Genomic DNA, 13,175 nt, shown 5'->3' on the forward strand with positions numbered 1-13,175 from the left:
CATTTAGGGCTTTAAACATCATTACCAACACCTTGAATTCCGACCGGAAGCATATAGGCATTACAAAATTACAGAAGTGTATAGGTATTACAAAATCCACATCAAAAGAATCACTAAGAAGTAATTTTGTGAGGTTAAATAAACAGTTTGACCACTCAAGGGAGGTAGCAGTATCACTCCATTGCAGCAAAAATGCCATAAAGGAAGAGTTTGGCATGATGTGTCTAAGCCTCAAGATCATGCACTCTCCCCGTCACAAAGCCTCACCCACTTGTCTCATCATGTAAGTGTAAATAGTGGGAACAAATGGCCACAAAAGGCAAGAGCTGTAGTCTGTGATACAAGACAAGCACAGTGACCTTTCACAACAGTAGGAATTGGTGATAGCACAGTGAATGACCTCTGTTCATTTATGCAACTTAAAATGGAATCTAATGGAATATCAATTTATGCCACTTTTTGTTTTTTCATTTGTGTATATGAATCGGCATCATGTGTTCTCCTACAACAGAAGACAACAAGAGAATCAGGAAAGGATTTTCTCCACATTGAACAACTTCCTCTCTAGAACACCTAAGCAACAAAAGCTGTATTCGGATTTAATACATATGATGGCTTTAATGAGCTGTGTAACTTACTTGCTATAGCTTTCCTCCCATTGCTTTAATTGCTTTTTTACTGCTCTGTAGTTGGTCTGTAACATCTGCAGCCTTTTTCTGCGTTTTTCATGCGCTTGTCTCAGCTCATCATTTTCTTGGATCTGCATAACACAAAGGTGATAAGATACTGGTACTTCTGAGTAAAATGTAAGAATTTACAATGACAGTATGCTATGGATACGTTTCTTATTTACAATCAACTGTCAACAGGCAATTTGTTACACTTCAATTGTAACTGAAAAGACTTCACAGTCATGGCTGATTAGACTTAAATGGCCATTTTGCATTCAACATAAAATGTGGCCAGAATGTGGTTCTGCATGCCCATCAGGACTTTGGATTTGCACTTCTCAAGCAACATCCACCAATGCTGCATAGCAAACCATTTTTGAAACTAAAGGGAATTATGCAACATGAGATTGGGGGACAGGGAAGGCAAACACTCTGCTGTTCAGATTTAAAAAATTAAATCCCACTGGATGTTCCAAAAATGGCTGTTTAGAGTTGAGCCAAGTAAATGCTACTGCTGTAGAGTTTCAAGAATTACTGTCAAAACTGAAAATTATTTCTTGAACGTGTAAACATGTAGGATGGGAAAGAGTAATCCATAATATGCCCACTGCTTGTTCATCCATAAGTGATGCTTGAAGTTTACAAAACAGTAATCTGTTGAATTTGTACAGGCTTACTCTTAATGTACCTACATGGTGGTCACTGTTCAATATTATTCAGGCCATGACTTCCCGCATTAGTCGTATTTTTAGTGTGTAAAAAAGAATTACAGACACATGTTTAGATCTAAAACATTCCAACCTACCTTATGCAAGGATATTTTTAAATACCCGCTTAAGACAGCTTTAAGTGTTACAGATTAAGAGTGTTCAATACTTTGTGAGCACAGGTTGTGCACCCTGAGGACTGAAATAACGACATGTACCAATAGCACCACACCCATATATGGTAGGCAGATTCAACTGGCTGCAGGTCCCAGGCACATGTACAGTACACATACATGTGGTGACAAGCACCCACACCCACTTCAGATACAATGATAAGCATAACATGTCATGTGCAAACACATAAAAAACTTTCTAGGAGTGCACAACTAATTTTGAAGGGGACCAAGGCCTCCAATCATTGATTAAAAGATGCCTATGTCTACTTATATAGCAGCTTGAATGTTTTACTTTCCACTTTTGTTGCACATGAATCACTGGCAAATAGGTAAACCTTTAAGCACAGGCAAGAAAGCTCTGGGGTGGGCTGGTCCATGAAGTCACGAAGAGTCGGAAGCGACTGAACGAATAAACAACAACAAACCGAACTTACTTTCAATTTCCAATAGGCTTTTGTAAAATTGACTATGCAATGTTTATCTCTGTCTATGCCAATGGAAAGCTAAAACACTGTTTTGTTTGTTCTTTAATTTTCACCTTTAGCTGTAGTGTCTTTTCTAAGTTTTTACTCTTCCTTTCAGCTATTTTAAGCTTCCTCAGTTCCTCTGACTCTCTCAAAAAGCTCTTTGGGGACAGAGACCTTGAACGTTTCACAGGTGGTTCCTGGAGAATAAAACAAGGACATGGTTGAACTGGTTGGAACACTGGATTATGAAAGACATGCAAAATTAAAGAACAAGTAATTTTGAATACTAATAATGAATTATAAAAAAAAAATCCTGCATGGAATACCAGAGAAATAACAAGCAGAATTACCACAGCGCTACCACTAAAGGTTTCTCTGTGACTCGTTAATGAGAATATTCATTTACATTTACATTGTTTCTTTCAGAATAATGATGTCCCATTAGGGAAGACTAAAGGGTTATAGACTCAGAAATGCAAGAAACCTCATTACAAAGGAGGGGATAGAGGCTGATCTAATTGCTCTATAAGGGTCCAAGGTTACACTTGATAGGACAACCAGAAACAAGAGGGAAAGGATTTTTCCCCTTTGAAATAGTTTAACACACTGTGAAGTTGAAGGAACAATATGCTTGAGGAATATAAATACAACAGACAGTAGATCTTATACCATAATGACCATATGGTCATTAACTATAATATGCCTAACTAGAGACAAGAATGTGTGTTTATATTATGTGCAGCTTCATATAGCAATCTGGAGAAAAGATGTGTGAAACTAGCACTTAAACTGGACAACCTTCTTGCTCGTGCCATGTCATATGTCCTTATGTAAAAGAAATAAAATATACAGACTAATTTTACTGAATTTCTGAATAATACGCTGGAACACTGAGCAACATCTCAATCCCCTTTAACTACACACAGTTTTTCCATTATTAAATTTTGTTAAACGAAGAACAATTGTAATTCTTTCCAACACTGATCACAGTTCATCATTTAAGGAAAAGAAAAGAAAGATTACAGAGCACAGCTTTTAATTGTTGTTCACAAAAGGGAGAATTTACAGATCATTCATAAACACCCCTTTGAAAAACATAGTCAAAAATTCCTTTTGAAAAATATTTCCTGAGGACAATTTGAGGGAGGAGATATTTATTACAGTTCATCTGTTAAACTAAAATAAAAACAAGGGCCAAGCTATGCATGAACAAGAGGTCCATGATCAGATCTCCCAATAATTCTTTAAAAACTCAAAAGTAGCAGTGACGTTCTCCTGAGTGGATTGGGACACCAGCGCTGGGACAGGGACATATAGGCTGGGCCCCATGCGTGCCGATCAACAACAACATTTTTCATAATTACCTGCAATGCAGCGCAGGTTGCTTTGTTGTCTAACTCTAAACCCAATGCTTAGTGAGGAGTAGATAACTTCATACCCAACCCTTCTCCCAAGCTCAGTTGGTCCATTCTGATCCCTCTATCCTCAAGCTTGTTTTTTAATTAGGCAAACTGTTAAGCACTCTTAAGACCCATGGAAACCAAAATAACCTACAGATGCTTAACAGACTACAGCATTGCTATCAACTGTAAACAGAGTTATCATTTAGAATATGTGCATCCTTAAAACAGAAAGGGCTTGATCCAGTCCTTTCGTAAGTGGGCCAGGAAGCACTGGTGTGTAGTTCGCACACCAGTTCATGCAGAAGAGTATCGTATGATAACCCTTATAGAGATCTACAACCCATTCATTTTGTCCCTTGGGATGGGCCACTCAGGGGAAAGCCATTTTTGTGAACTGATGCCTCTGCAGGGAGACTATGCAGTCACCAGGATCCATGTGACTGCACTACCATATTTCTGAGGCGCTTACATTTCAGAGTTTGCAAGGCCAAGCAAAATAGTCATCATATGTAAACGTTGGCACCTACACGTAAGTACTGTCTAGCTACAAAGCTGGTGTTACCTCCAAACACTCTACAGGTGCTCATATAAGTGCTGATGGGTAATATGAACTGGCTCAAAGAATAAAATAATCATTAGTAGTATTAGTGCTTTGATTTCTCTCTCTGCTGAAATGGAAGACTTAGCATAGTAGAGGCACTTGCTTAGCTGACCTCCACCCCAATCTCAAACACTTTTATTCAAGATCCCTGCTACCTTTGAAGGGAGTACTCATGACACATGACAAACAAAGCTAAAATCTCCTCTCCTGCTAGGTCATATATCTTGGAATCCCCATCCCCACTCCAGGGAGTACACTTGCAGCTTGTGGCTGAATGCTCCCTGGTCAGACGTTCCAGGTACATTACATAAATGGACTGCCAATGCACCCCCTTTCCCTGATTCCAGTAAGTCAGTCCTCATTTCAATAGAAACTATGCGCTTAAGATCATAGCTAAGATCGGATGAACTGTTCTGATAGAGTACGTATATTTCTTGCAGCTAATGCACTACTATATATGCTATATAAATCTTTAAGAACATTTTTATGCTTGTAGCATTGTAAACACTATTATAATAATAGCTGTAAGTGCCATGTACATTGATGGTGCAGTAAGGTTATAAAATACATTTTGCTGTAGATCAGCTGTAAGTAAAAATGAACTAGCTGCTTAGGCCAACAAGCACAGGGTGGGAAGAATTCTTTGAAGTCTTTGATAACAAAAGGTTGATGCAACTACATGAGTTAGTACTAGATTCACCTGGCAACAGGAACTGGGAGTTCAATTTCAATAGTTTAGCTTCAAATTGAAGTGATAATGGCCTGATTCTGTGATTTACTGCAGTTGTAGCGTATGAGGCTTCCCTGAGGCAGGAGAGAAGTGAGAAAGCAAGTTGCTTATGCCTCACTGCGTGATCTCATAAAGGCAGGTGGAATGTCTCTGCTTCCGTAACAGTGGCAAAACTAATTGTCTTCCCTTATTACATAGTCTTAGGTATTAGCAGGCATGCAAATCTGGTGGCTATTTCAGCAACTCAAACATTTTCAGGGACTGGTTACTTTTGTAGAAGCAGTACTTTTTTCTTTTAAAAATCGTTTGAAATGGGCAGCAGCAAGAATCCTTTCAAGGGCTGCTTCCTGGCAGCTGCCCCCGCCCCTGAATCCAGTATCGTTTTTAGGCATTCTGGGAGAAAATGGCAGAAATCATAGAAGGGTGATTGCTAATAGGGCTGCCATTTTCTCTTGGATTTCTCTGGAATAACAATATGTCCAGTGCATTGTGGGAGGATAATAGCAATACGACCTCCACTGCAGGCACCACCTGTTTTAAAAGTTTTTAAAAAATGCAACATGCTTCTGACACACACACGCACACACTCACTCATGTATCTCTCTTTCCCCAAATTCATACTCAGTGTTCTCAGTTGAGAACTTAACATTTAGCCTACCACACCACAGTGAAATAGGAGCCACTTTCCCATGACTTCAACCATAACGTTGCTCACGGGTTCACATTTTCTGACTTGGAAATATCGTAGTTAGTAGCATGTAATACTTACTTCAAACACAAGGTAAGCGTTATAGTCCCAAGAGTTGTTTCCAGCTCAGAATACAAAACAAAGCTTCTGCATAGGCAGAGATAGCGCTTTGTTAGTTTAAATCCATTTTAACCCCAAGTCCTGGACATCCATTTGTGCTAATGCAGAGCAAAGCAAACATCCCCTCTCAACGGCTGCAAGGCCAAGAGTGTCACTGGGCTTGCCAACAGCTCCTTGAGCTTTAAACACTGAAACTTTTGGAAGTGTTGATTTCTCTATATGAGGGAAGTAATTAGTATCCAGGAGTAAAAATAGATGAGATTTTCAATCAATTTCATATAGTGCAACCAACATTAAAAAGATTTTTAGAATGAGTAAAAATAACAGGGCAGGGGAGACCAAGAATACCTGGTCATCCCTGTCCAGTTATTTTTAGTCATTCTAAAAGTTTTTAATGTTGGTTGCACTATATGAAATTGATTAAAAATCTCATCTATTTTTACTCCTGGATACTAACTGCTTCCCTCATACTTGGTCCCACCCTACCACTGGAAAGAATTCTCTAAATTAAACAACATGTAATGTGTGCTCTGTTTCTGAGTAAAATAGGAAGGAGTTTCCCACCACAGTAGTATTTGGAAGCAATGGAGGCTGACAGCTCCAATTTTGGTGGGGCTGTGAATCCATTCTAGATTTCAGCCAGAACTCTAAAAGGGGCTGTCCAAGGGGCTGAATCCCATCCCCAAAAATAGGTTCAGCACCATGGATAGCTCCTTTAGAGTCCTGGCTGATTCTGACTGAGGGGATTCACAGCCCTGTCGAAAATCGGAGCTACCAGCCTCCACTTTTGGAAGTCAACAAACATGTAGGTGAGTCAAATGACAAAGGCCCTTCCAATCCCTCCTGATTGACAGCCTTCCCCCTAGACAGCGGACAACTGGAAGGGAACGATCTGTATGATTGTCTCTGCCTGTCACTTCAGGCCTCCATATGCCACTATGGCAGAGTGGGAAGAAGCCATAGGGATGCAGATTCTATGTTGCTACAGTAATGTATAAAGAGGCCTTTAAAACACTGAAAGTGTGGTTAGGATTCCTGATTTCTCATGGGACGTAGCTCCAAGTTAGAATACCTAGGTTTCCAAACAGATGCCTCTTCCTTCCTGGTGGTCCAGAATAAAAAGAAAGTCTGATTTCTTACAGACTGTATTTTAAAATTTCTGATAATGCTTTTTATGTACCATTAAGCCAATGTCTATTTTTTACAAACCAGATCTACAAGAATTAATGGTTATAAATGAAGCAGGTGTAACAGCTATACCTCAATAATTTACGCACATTCCTTGAATGAACATAATGATTGATTTTAATGGAAGTTACGTAATAGTATACAAAAGCAGTACAAATTCTGCATAATGCTGTCTTAATAAACAATGACTACCTAACAAGCTTCCAACTATAATTCAAGATGGTAGTTCTGCCCTATAAACCCTTAAAGTGTTGACACTATGTATCTTCCTTCCTTATTGCTCTTGTGATTAATATTATGGAACAAAAGTTTTGTTAACAATACTGCCCATGCAAGAAGCCTGAAGAATAAGACATATGGACTAGTGTGCTGTGTAGCTGCTTCATGATTACGAATCTCCCTTTCCATGGATGTTTTCCCTACAACTGGAGGATTTTCCAGCACCAGTTAAAGGCCTTCTGATTTGAATGACATTTAGAAATCTGTGCTATGCAAGTATGTGGGTTTTTTTCAATTGAATACATGTTGTTTTTGTTTTGCTTAATGGCACAATGTAACAAGCCCTGAGCCTCCAGAGCAGAGTGAAATAAAAATTCTAATAGATAAAATAAATAAATGTAAAATAAGTAACTTCGGATTCCATAATTAATGCTACAGATAAAATAACAACACTTGTACAGAACCCCTAACTCAGCATTTCCATTAATTACAAAGTTTTAAATTTCAAACTCAGTCTTAAGTTCATCTGTTTGGAAAGAATGGGCATCCTCACAAACAGTAGCAAGTAATAAATATTCATCTTAAGAATCCTACAAAGAATTGAACCTTTAAATAATTTCATTAAATTAACAATCCTTTATTCAGTGTTTAATAAGGTAAAACTTCCTACTCCCAACAGTTATTTTAACAAGTCTTTGGCAGATAATAAAAACACTCTTCGATCAAGCTTCCAGAATTATAAGTAGCATCGACAGTTATTAAAACTGTTATTATCCGAGTCCCAGAGCAAAATGTCAAGCTTTGCCAACCTCATTTTGACACAAATACACAAGGCAATAAAGCTTTCCTACCTTGTATTTCCTCCCAGCCCTAGCACTGATGCAATCCAAGAAATCTCTACTGCAAAGGCTATGATCTGCTAGTGTACAATTTGCTCTTTTCAATTTTTCTTGCAAAAGCTTTATTTCAGACTTTTGTGATGTTATGAGATACTGTAGCTCACTTAAAGAATACTGCTGGAATTCCTAGAAAACAGAAGGACAAATACCTTGGAACATAGGGGATAAAAGCAAAATGTAGTATAATACCTGCAAAGACATCATGTTATACATTTTAGTCAACTAAGCTTAGAGATAAAAGTGGCATACCAAAAGAACACCCTTTACATTTGGGGAGAAATGTAAAAGAAAACAACCCCAGGTGCATATTGATTTATCGATATGCCACAATTGGACACAGGACTAAGTGCATTAAAATATTTATTTGGATCGTACCTGTTGTGATTTGGACTGTGCTCATGATTTGGCTAGTTTCCAGAGGCATTTAATTTATTTTATTCCATAGCCCTTCCCTTCCCAGGGGAACAGGATGGATAACAATATACTATTAATGAAACCCTGAAATGCATTTATTAAATCCCATCTTGCCCTATCCTAACCTATTTATTTATTTTATTTATTTATTTATTTCACTTATATACTGCTCCCATAGCCGGGGCTCTCTGGGCGGTTTACAGAAATTATAAAATTAAGATAAAAACAAGTATATAAAATTTAAAATTCTAAAACACAGAACATACACACATAAAGCATTAAAAAATGTTAAAAAACTAAACATGTGGGTGATTAAGATGTGCCGCCATATGCCTGGGCACAGAGGAAAGTCTTAACCTGGCGCTGGAAAGATAGCAGCGTTGGCGCCAGGCGAGCCTCATCACTGAGATCATTCCATAGTCTGGGGGCCACCACCGAAAAGGCCCTGTCCCTCGTTGCCACACTCCGAGCCTCTCTCGGAGCAGGCACCCGGAGGAGGACCTTAGATGTTGAACGTAGTGACTGGGTATATTCACGTCGGGAGAGGCGTTCCATCAGGTATTGTGGTCCCAAGCCGTGTAAGGCTTTATAGGTCAAAACCAGCACCTTGAATTGGGCTCGGAAACATACAGGCAGCCAGTGCAAGCAGACCAGAGCAGGTGTTATATGGTCGAACCTCCTGGTTCCCGAAATCAATCTGGCCGCTGCATTTTGCACGAGCTGCAGCTTCCGAACCGTCTTCAAAGGCAACCCTACATAGAGTGCATTGCAGTAATCTAACTTGGAGGTTACCAGAGCATGGACAACTGAAGCCAGGTTATCCCTGTGTAGATAGGGGCGTAGCTGGGCCACCAACCGGAGTTTGTATTCTTTCTTATCCTATGCTATTCCTGGCATCAAAATCCAGTGAGCATAACACAAATGTTACATTGCTTCTAAATGGCACTTCTCTCTAAATGGGAGAATATTCAGGGGAAAAGAACTTGAAAATTATGGCACAACCACTGTGAACACCTCTCTTAGGCTCAATCCTGTGAGCACGCCTAATTGAAATCAATAGGACTTGCTTTTGATTAAATATACAGTTAGTATTCTTTTTGTCCTTAGTTGGCACATAGATGTTATGGTTAATAGGACATTCCCAAGAATTCTTAAAGAACATGGGATGAAGGAAGACTCTTAGCTATTTTGAGCCTGTACCATTTAGGTCTCTGTAGGTCATCACCAACATCTTGAATTGAAAAGCAAAAAGAGAATACCAGAACACTAATGTAATTTGTTCATGATGACACAATCCTCATCATGACCCAAAAGGCGTCATGATAGAACTTTGCGTCAGCTTTCAAAACATGATCTATGTTGGTTTTTATGTCAACCCTTAAACATACCATGGAATCCTTGGAATCACCACCACCAAGTCTTGCCTGTAAGGAAAAGTTCTAAACATAACCGTCTTTAACCCATCAATATAACTATTCTCCATTCCAACTCTAGAGAATTCAATCAGCTACAGCGTAACGAAATTTAAAATACAAAACTGCACAATTTCTCAGGACAGAAAACACCAGTGACATTCATCTTGGGCAGACTGGTTTTGCATTCAGCCTTATAGCATCTTTTCAAATACACCAAGCTCCCTCTGGAGTGGGTCTTGGACTTTCAGGGTCTCACCTCAGATGTCCTCTCCAGACAAAAGAAACATTGAGTACCCAAGGAGATTGTGTTCCTAATCTCAGTGACCTGGTTTGCACTTCACCATCGGTGGTTGCAGGGTGGCTTAGCATGATGTCCAAATCCAGTGCAACTTTTCTGTTGTGGCTTGTTTTTCACAAACAAGCCACCCTGAGAACCTATGGTTTGTAGTAGGGTTGCTTAGGGTGGCTGGCTTTCAGGGAAGCTTGTCATGATGTCTGAACCATGCCTTCAGCATGGGTCATTTAAAACAGCAAGAAACCACCAGGCAACTGCAGGAAAAAAACCTGCTGGCTGCTCCTGAGAAACTCACTAGTGCCACCACCATCCACTATCCTCTCCTTATGTCAGTGTCCACCCCTTACTACACTGACACTTGGCAATGACCCTATTGCATTGGTGGCCCTAAAAAACTGCACAAATGATTTTGTTTCCCCATTTTTCTTCTGTCCTGCACAATTGCACACATTAGCAGGATCGCAGCAAGGCATATTTTCTTATTTTATTCACATACTTTATTGATTGCTAAATTGGCAAAGAAAAAATAAGCTCCACGTTCTTCCACAGCAATTACACCCGCAACAAAAGCTCCCGTCTCATTCAGCCACCCCATGTTGATTTCTGCCAACAAAAGCCAGTACACCCATTAGTGGAAAAGAATGCACTGTCAAGGAGCTGGAGTTACAACTACCTCTCCCTTTTTCTGCTACAAGTCTGGTTACTTGACCTGAGTGCCCCACCACCACCTTCCGTTGCCCCCCAACCCAAACTAAGGCTCAAACATATCCTAGGAAGGCCCCTCAAACTTAAAGGGAGAAGCGGCAGCTGGAGTTCCAGCTTCTCCATGGAACATCCTTTCTCTTCAGCTGGGTGAGTCCTTGTAGGTGTATGCAAGTGTTTTGCACAAAACACTGATCTTTTGCATGTGCTTGGAACATGCACAGAGAATCAAGCATCTTTTGGACAAACACAGGTATGACTGAGCATCTCTCATTTTGAGTCAGTTGAAGTTTTGGGGAAGTTTCTGGCCTCATATAGGTCAACTTAAAGCATCCTAATTTAGAGGTTACTATGGCATGAATAAGCATTGACAGATCTGCCTTCTCTAGGAAAGGGACCAGCTGACGTAGCAGTCTAAGCTGGTAAAAACAAAAACACCCCACTCCTTTCTACAATTATACAGACTGTGGGTGTAATCAGACTGTGAGCTATCTTCTGGAGAAGATGCAGATGCTGTTCCATCTATTTGCTAAACAAGCACAAGCATTTGGCCAGCTCATAATTTAACCATAGCTCAACTATAAGTCATGCATCTGCATCAAAGATGCAAAAGTACACTGGGAAATTTCAGCTCATATCCATGGAGAAGTCATAGGGCTGGAAACAAACAACTGTTTTCAAAGAGTTGAAGGTGGTTTGACATTGTTGCCTGTGAGTTGTAGTTTAAAATTGTTTCTGTATTACTACAGCCTCAGTTCGAACAGGCTTTTGAACCCGCTTAACCATATATTATAGTGGAACACACACAAACACAATCACTGTAAGCATTTTTCTAGAAAGGAAATATATAAATATATAAACTATGATTTGAATTCAGATTTATGCTGGATCAACTGCGCTGGCAGAAGTGGAATTCCCTCCAGTCCTCTGAAATGCTACACAGCGAATGAGGAGACCATGCGTGTTGTGGTATGTGGCAGAGGAGGGATTCCCCCAAAATTAGGCAAAGGGACTTCCATGATGGAACCACTGCAGTTGTTGAAGGTTCCTTCCTCTTGCAGAAGGTAAATCCCACCCCTAAAGCTACAATACTACACCCACCTACCTGGAAGTGAACTCATTCCAATGCAATTTGGTTACTGTCAGGGATGAGGATTAAGGGAATCAGCCAAGGACCATGTGTGGAGGGGGGGTTGGGGCAGACAATCAGAAAAATAGCACCATCTATACTAACTGTTGCACAGACAAAAACTGCGATGTTTGACCAGGCATTGTGCCAGATACGTATCCTTCAGATAAGACTGTGTCTTCTGACACTGGATACAGGAATCTAATGAATGATACAAATCATGTACCATATTTGTAGGGGTAAAATCCAACATAAATCCTACTTAGAATAGGATATGAAATGGATAGGATTTAAGTTAGTCGTGACTGACTTAAGTCTCATTCACTTCAATTGGTCTACTCTATGTAGGATTTATGTTGGATTTTACCCAGGAAGTATTCTTTATTTGCTTGTGTACCTATGCCAACTTGCCCTAACTGTTCAGAGCAGAAAGCCATTTTTTTCCAATAAAGTAAACATTAAAGGAATTATATTTGCTGAACTTCAAGCAAACCTCTGCCTCAAACAGAAAAGCCAGACTATGCCATTGAACTCTGTAAGGTTAGAAACCTTCACAAATACCAATGATTTATTGACTGTGCCTGCATATGTCCTTGTATATGCAAGGGCAGTCCTGCACTAAGCAGGGAGTTGGACTCGATGGCCTTACAGGCCCCTTCCAACTCTACTATTCTATGATTCGATGACTTTCAAAACTGATATCTGAATGACACTGATTGGAGAGCACACTTTCATTAATCCTTAGGGATCATTAATTGGAGCTATGGAAGGAATTGATCAGTTTACACATAACATTTTCAATTATCCAAACCATGATTGGAGATAAGTAATTGGTAATAGAGCTTCGGCTATTGGGTGGTATAAAAATGTAATAAATAAATAAATAAATAAATAAATAAATATGCCTTGAGCTCAGATACTTCGTGGTTTCTTTGTTCGATTTTTAAAACATTTCTACACCCACACCCTTCATCACATGAGATACCAGGGTGGCATACAATATAAAAAATAAATCATTTTTAAAAACTAATATAATACAGTAAAACTAACATTGAGTCCCTGAGCATGCTTTGCTGTGCTGGGGGAGGGAGGATTTTCAAGCAGCACTCTATCATGGATAATGCTATGGTGGGTTCAGGAAAAGTAGGGGTGGGGGGTGGGGAAATCACACAATTTCTAGAAGGAAATACAGAATTCCCAGAAAATAGACACACTTCTCATCAGGGAAAAACAGCTCCAATTCTGAATTGAGTAATGGGGAGATCACCTACATAAACTCAACACTGTAGACAACAAACACATTCCACAACACTCAGTGGGGCTCTATTGTGCACATAGATCTCTTTGCATA

General features: G+C 39.6%; 1 protein-coding gene across 2 annotated transcripts in view; it reads right to left on the minus strand.

Moving 5' to 3' along the window:
• The window catches only part of CNTLN (centlein), a 186,962-nt gene that overhangs the window by 102,688 nt on the left and 71,099 nt on the right, over nucleotides 1–13,175 (minus strand). For both annotated transcript variants that reach the window (XM_063129234.1, XM_063129235.1), the window contains 3 exons: nucleotides 7,822–7,995; nucleotides 2,093–2,218; nucleotides 639–760 (listed from right to left, as the gene is read on the minus strand). In XM_063129234.1, the coding sequence (XP_062985304.1) occupies nucleotides 639–760; nucleotides 2,093–2,218; nucleotides 7,822–7,995 (422 nt within the window). The remainder of the gene's footprint in view (nucleotides 1–638; nucleotides 761–2,092; nucleotides 2,219–7,821; nucleotides 7,996–13,175) is intronic.

Source organism: Elgaria multicarinata, chromosome 6 (assembly GCF_023053635.1).
Source record: "Elgaria multicarinata webbii isolate HBS135686 ecotype San Diego chromosome 6, rElgMul1.1.pri, whole genome shotgun sequence".
NCBI lineage: Eukaryota > Metazoa > Chordata > Lepidosauria > Squamata > Anguidae > Elgaria > Elgaria multicarinata.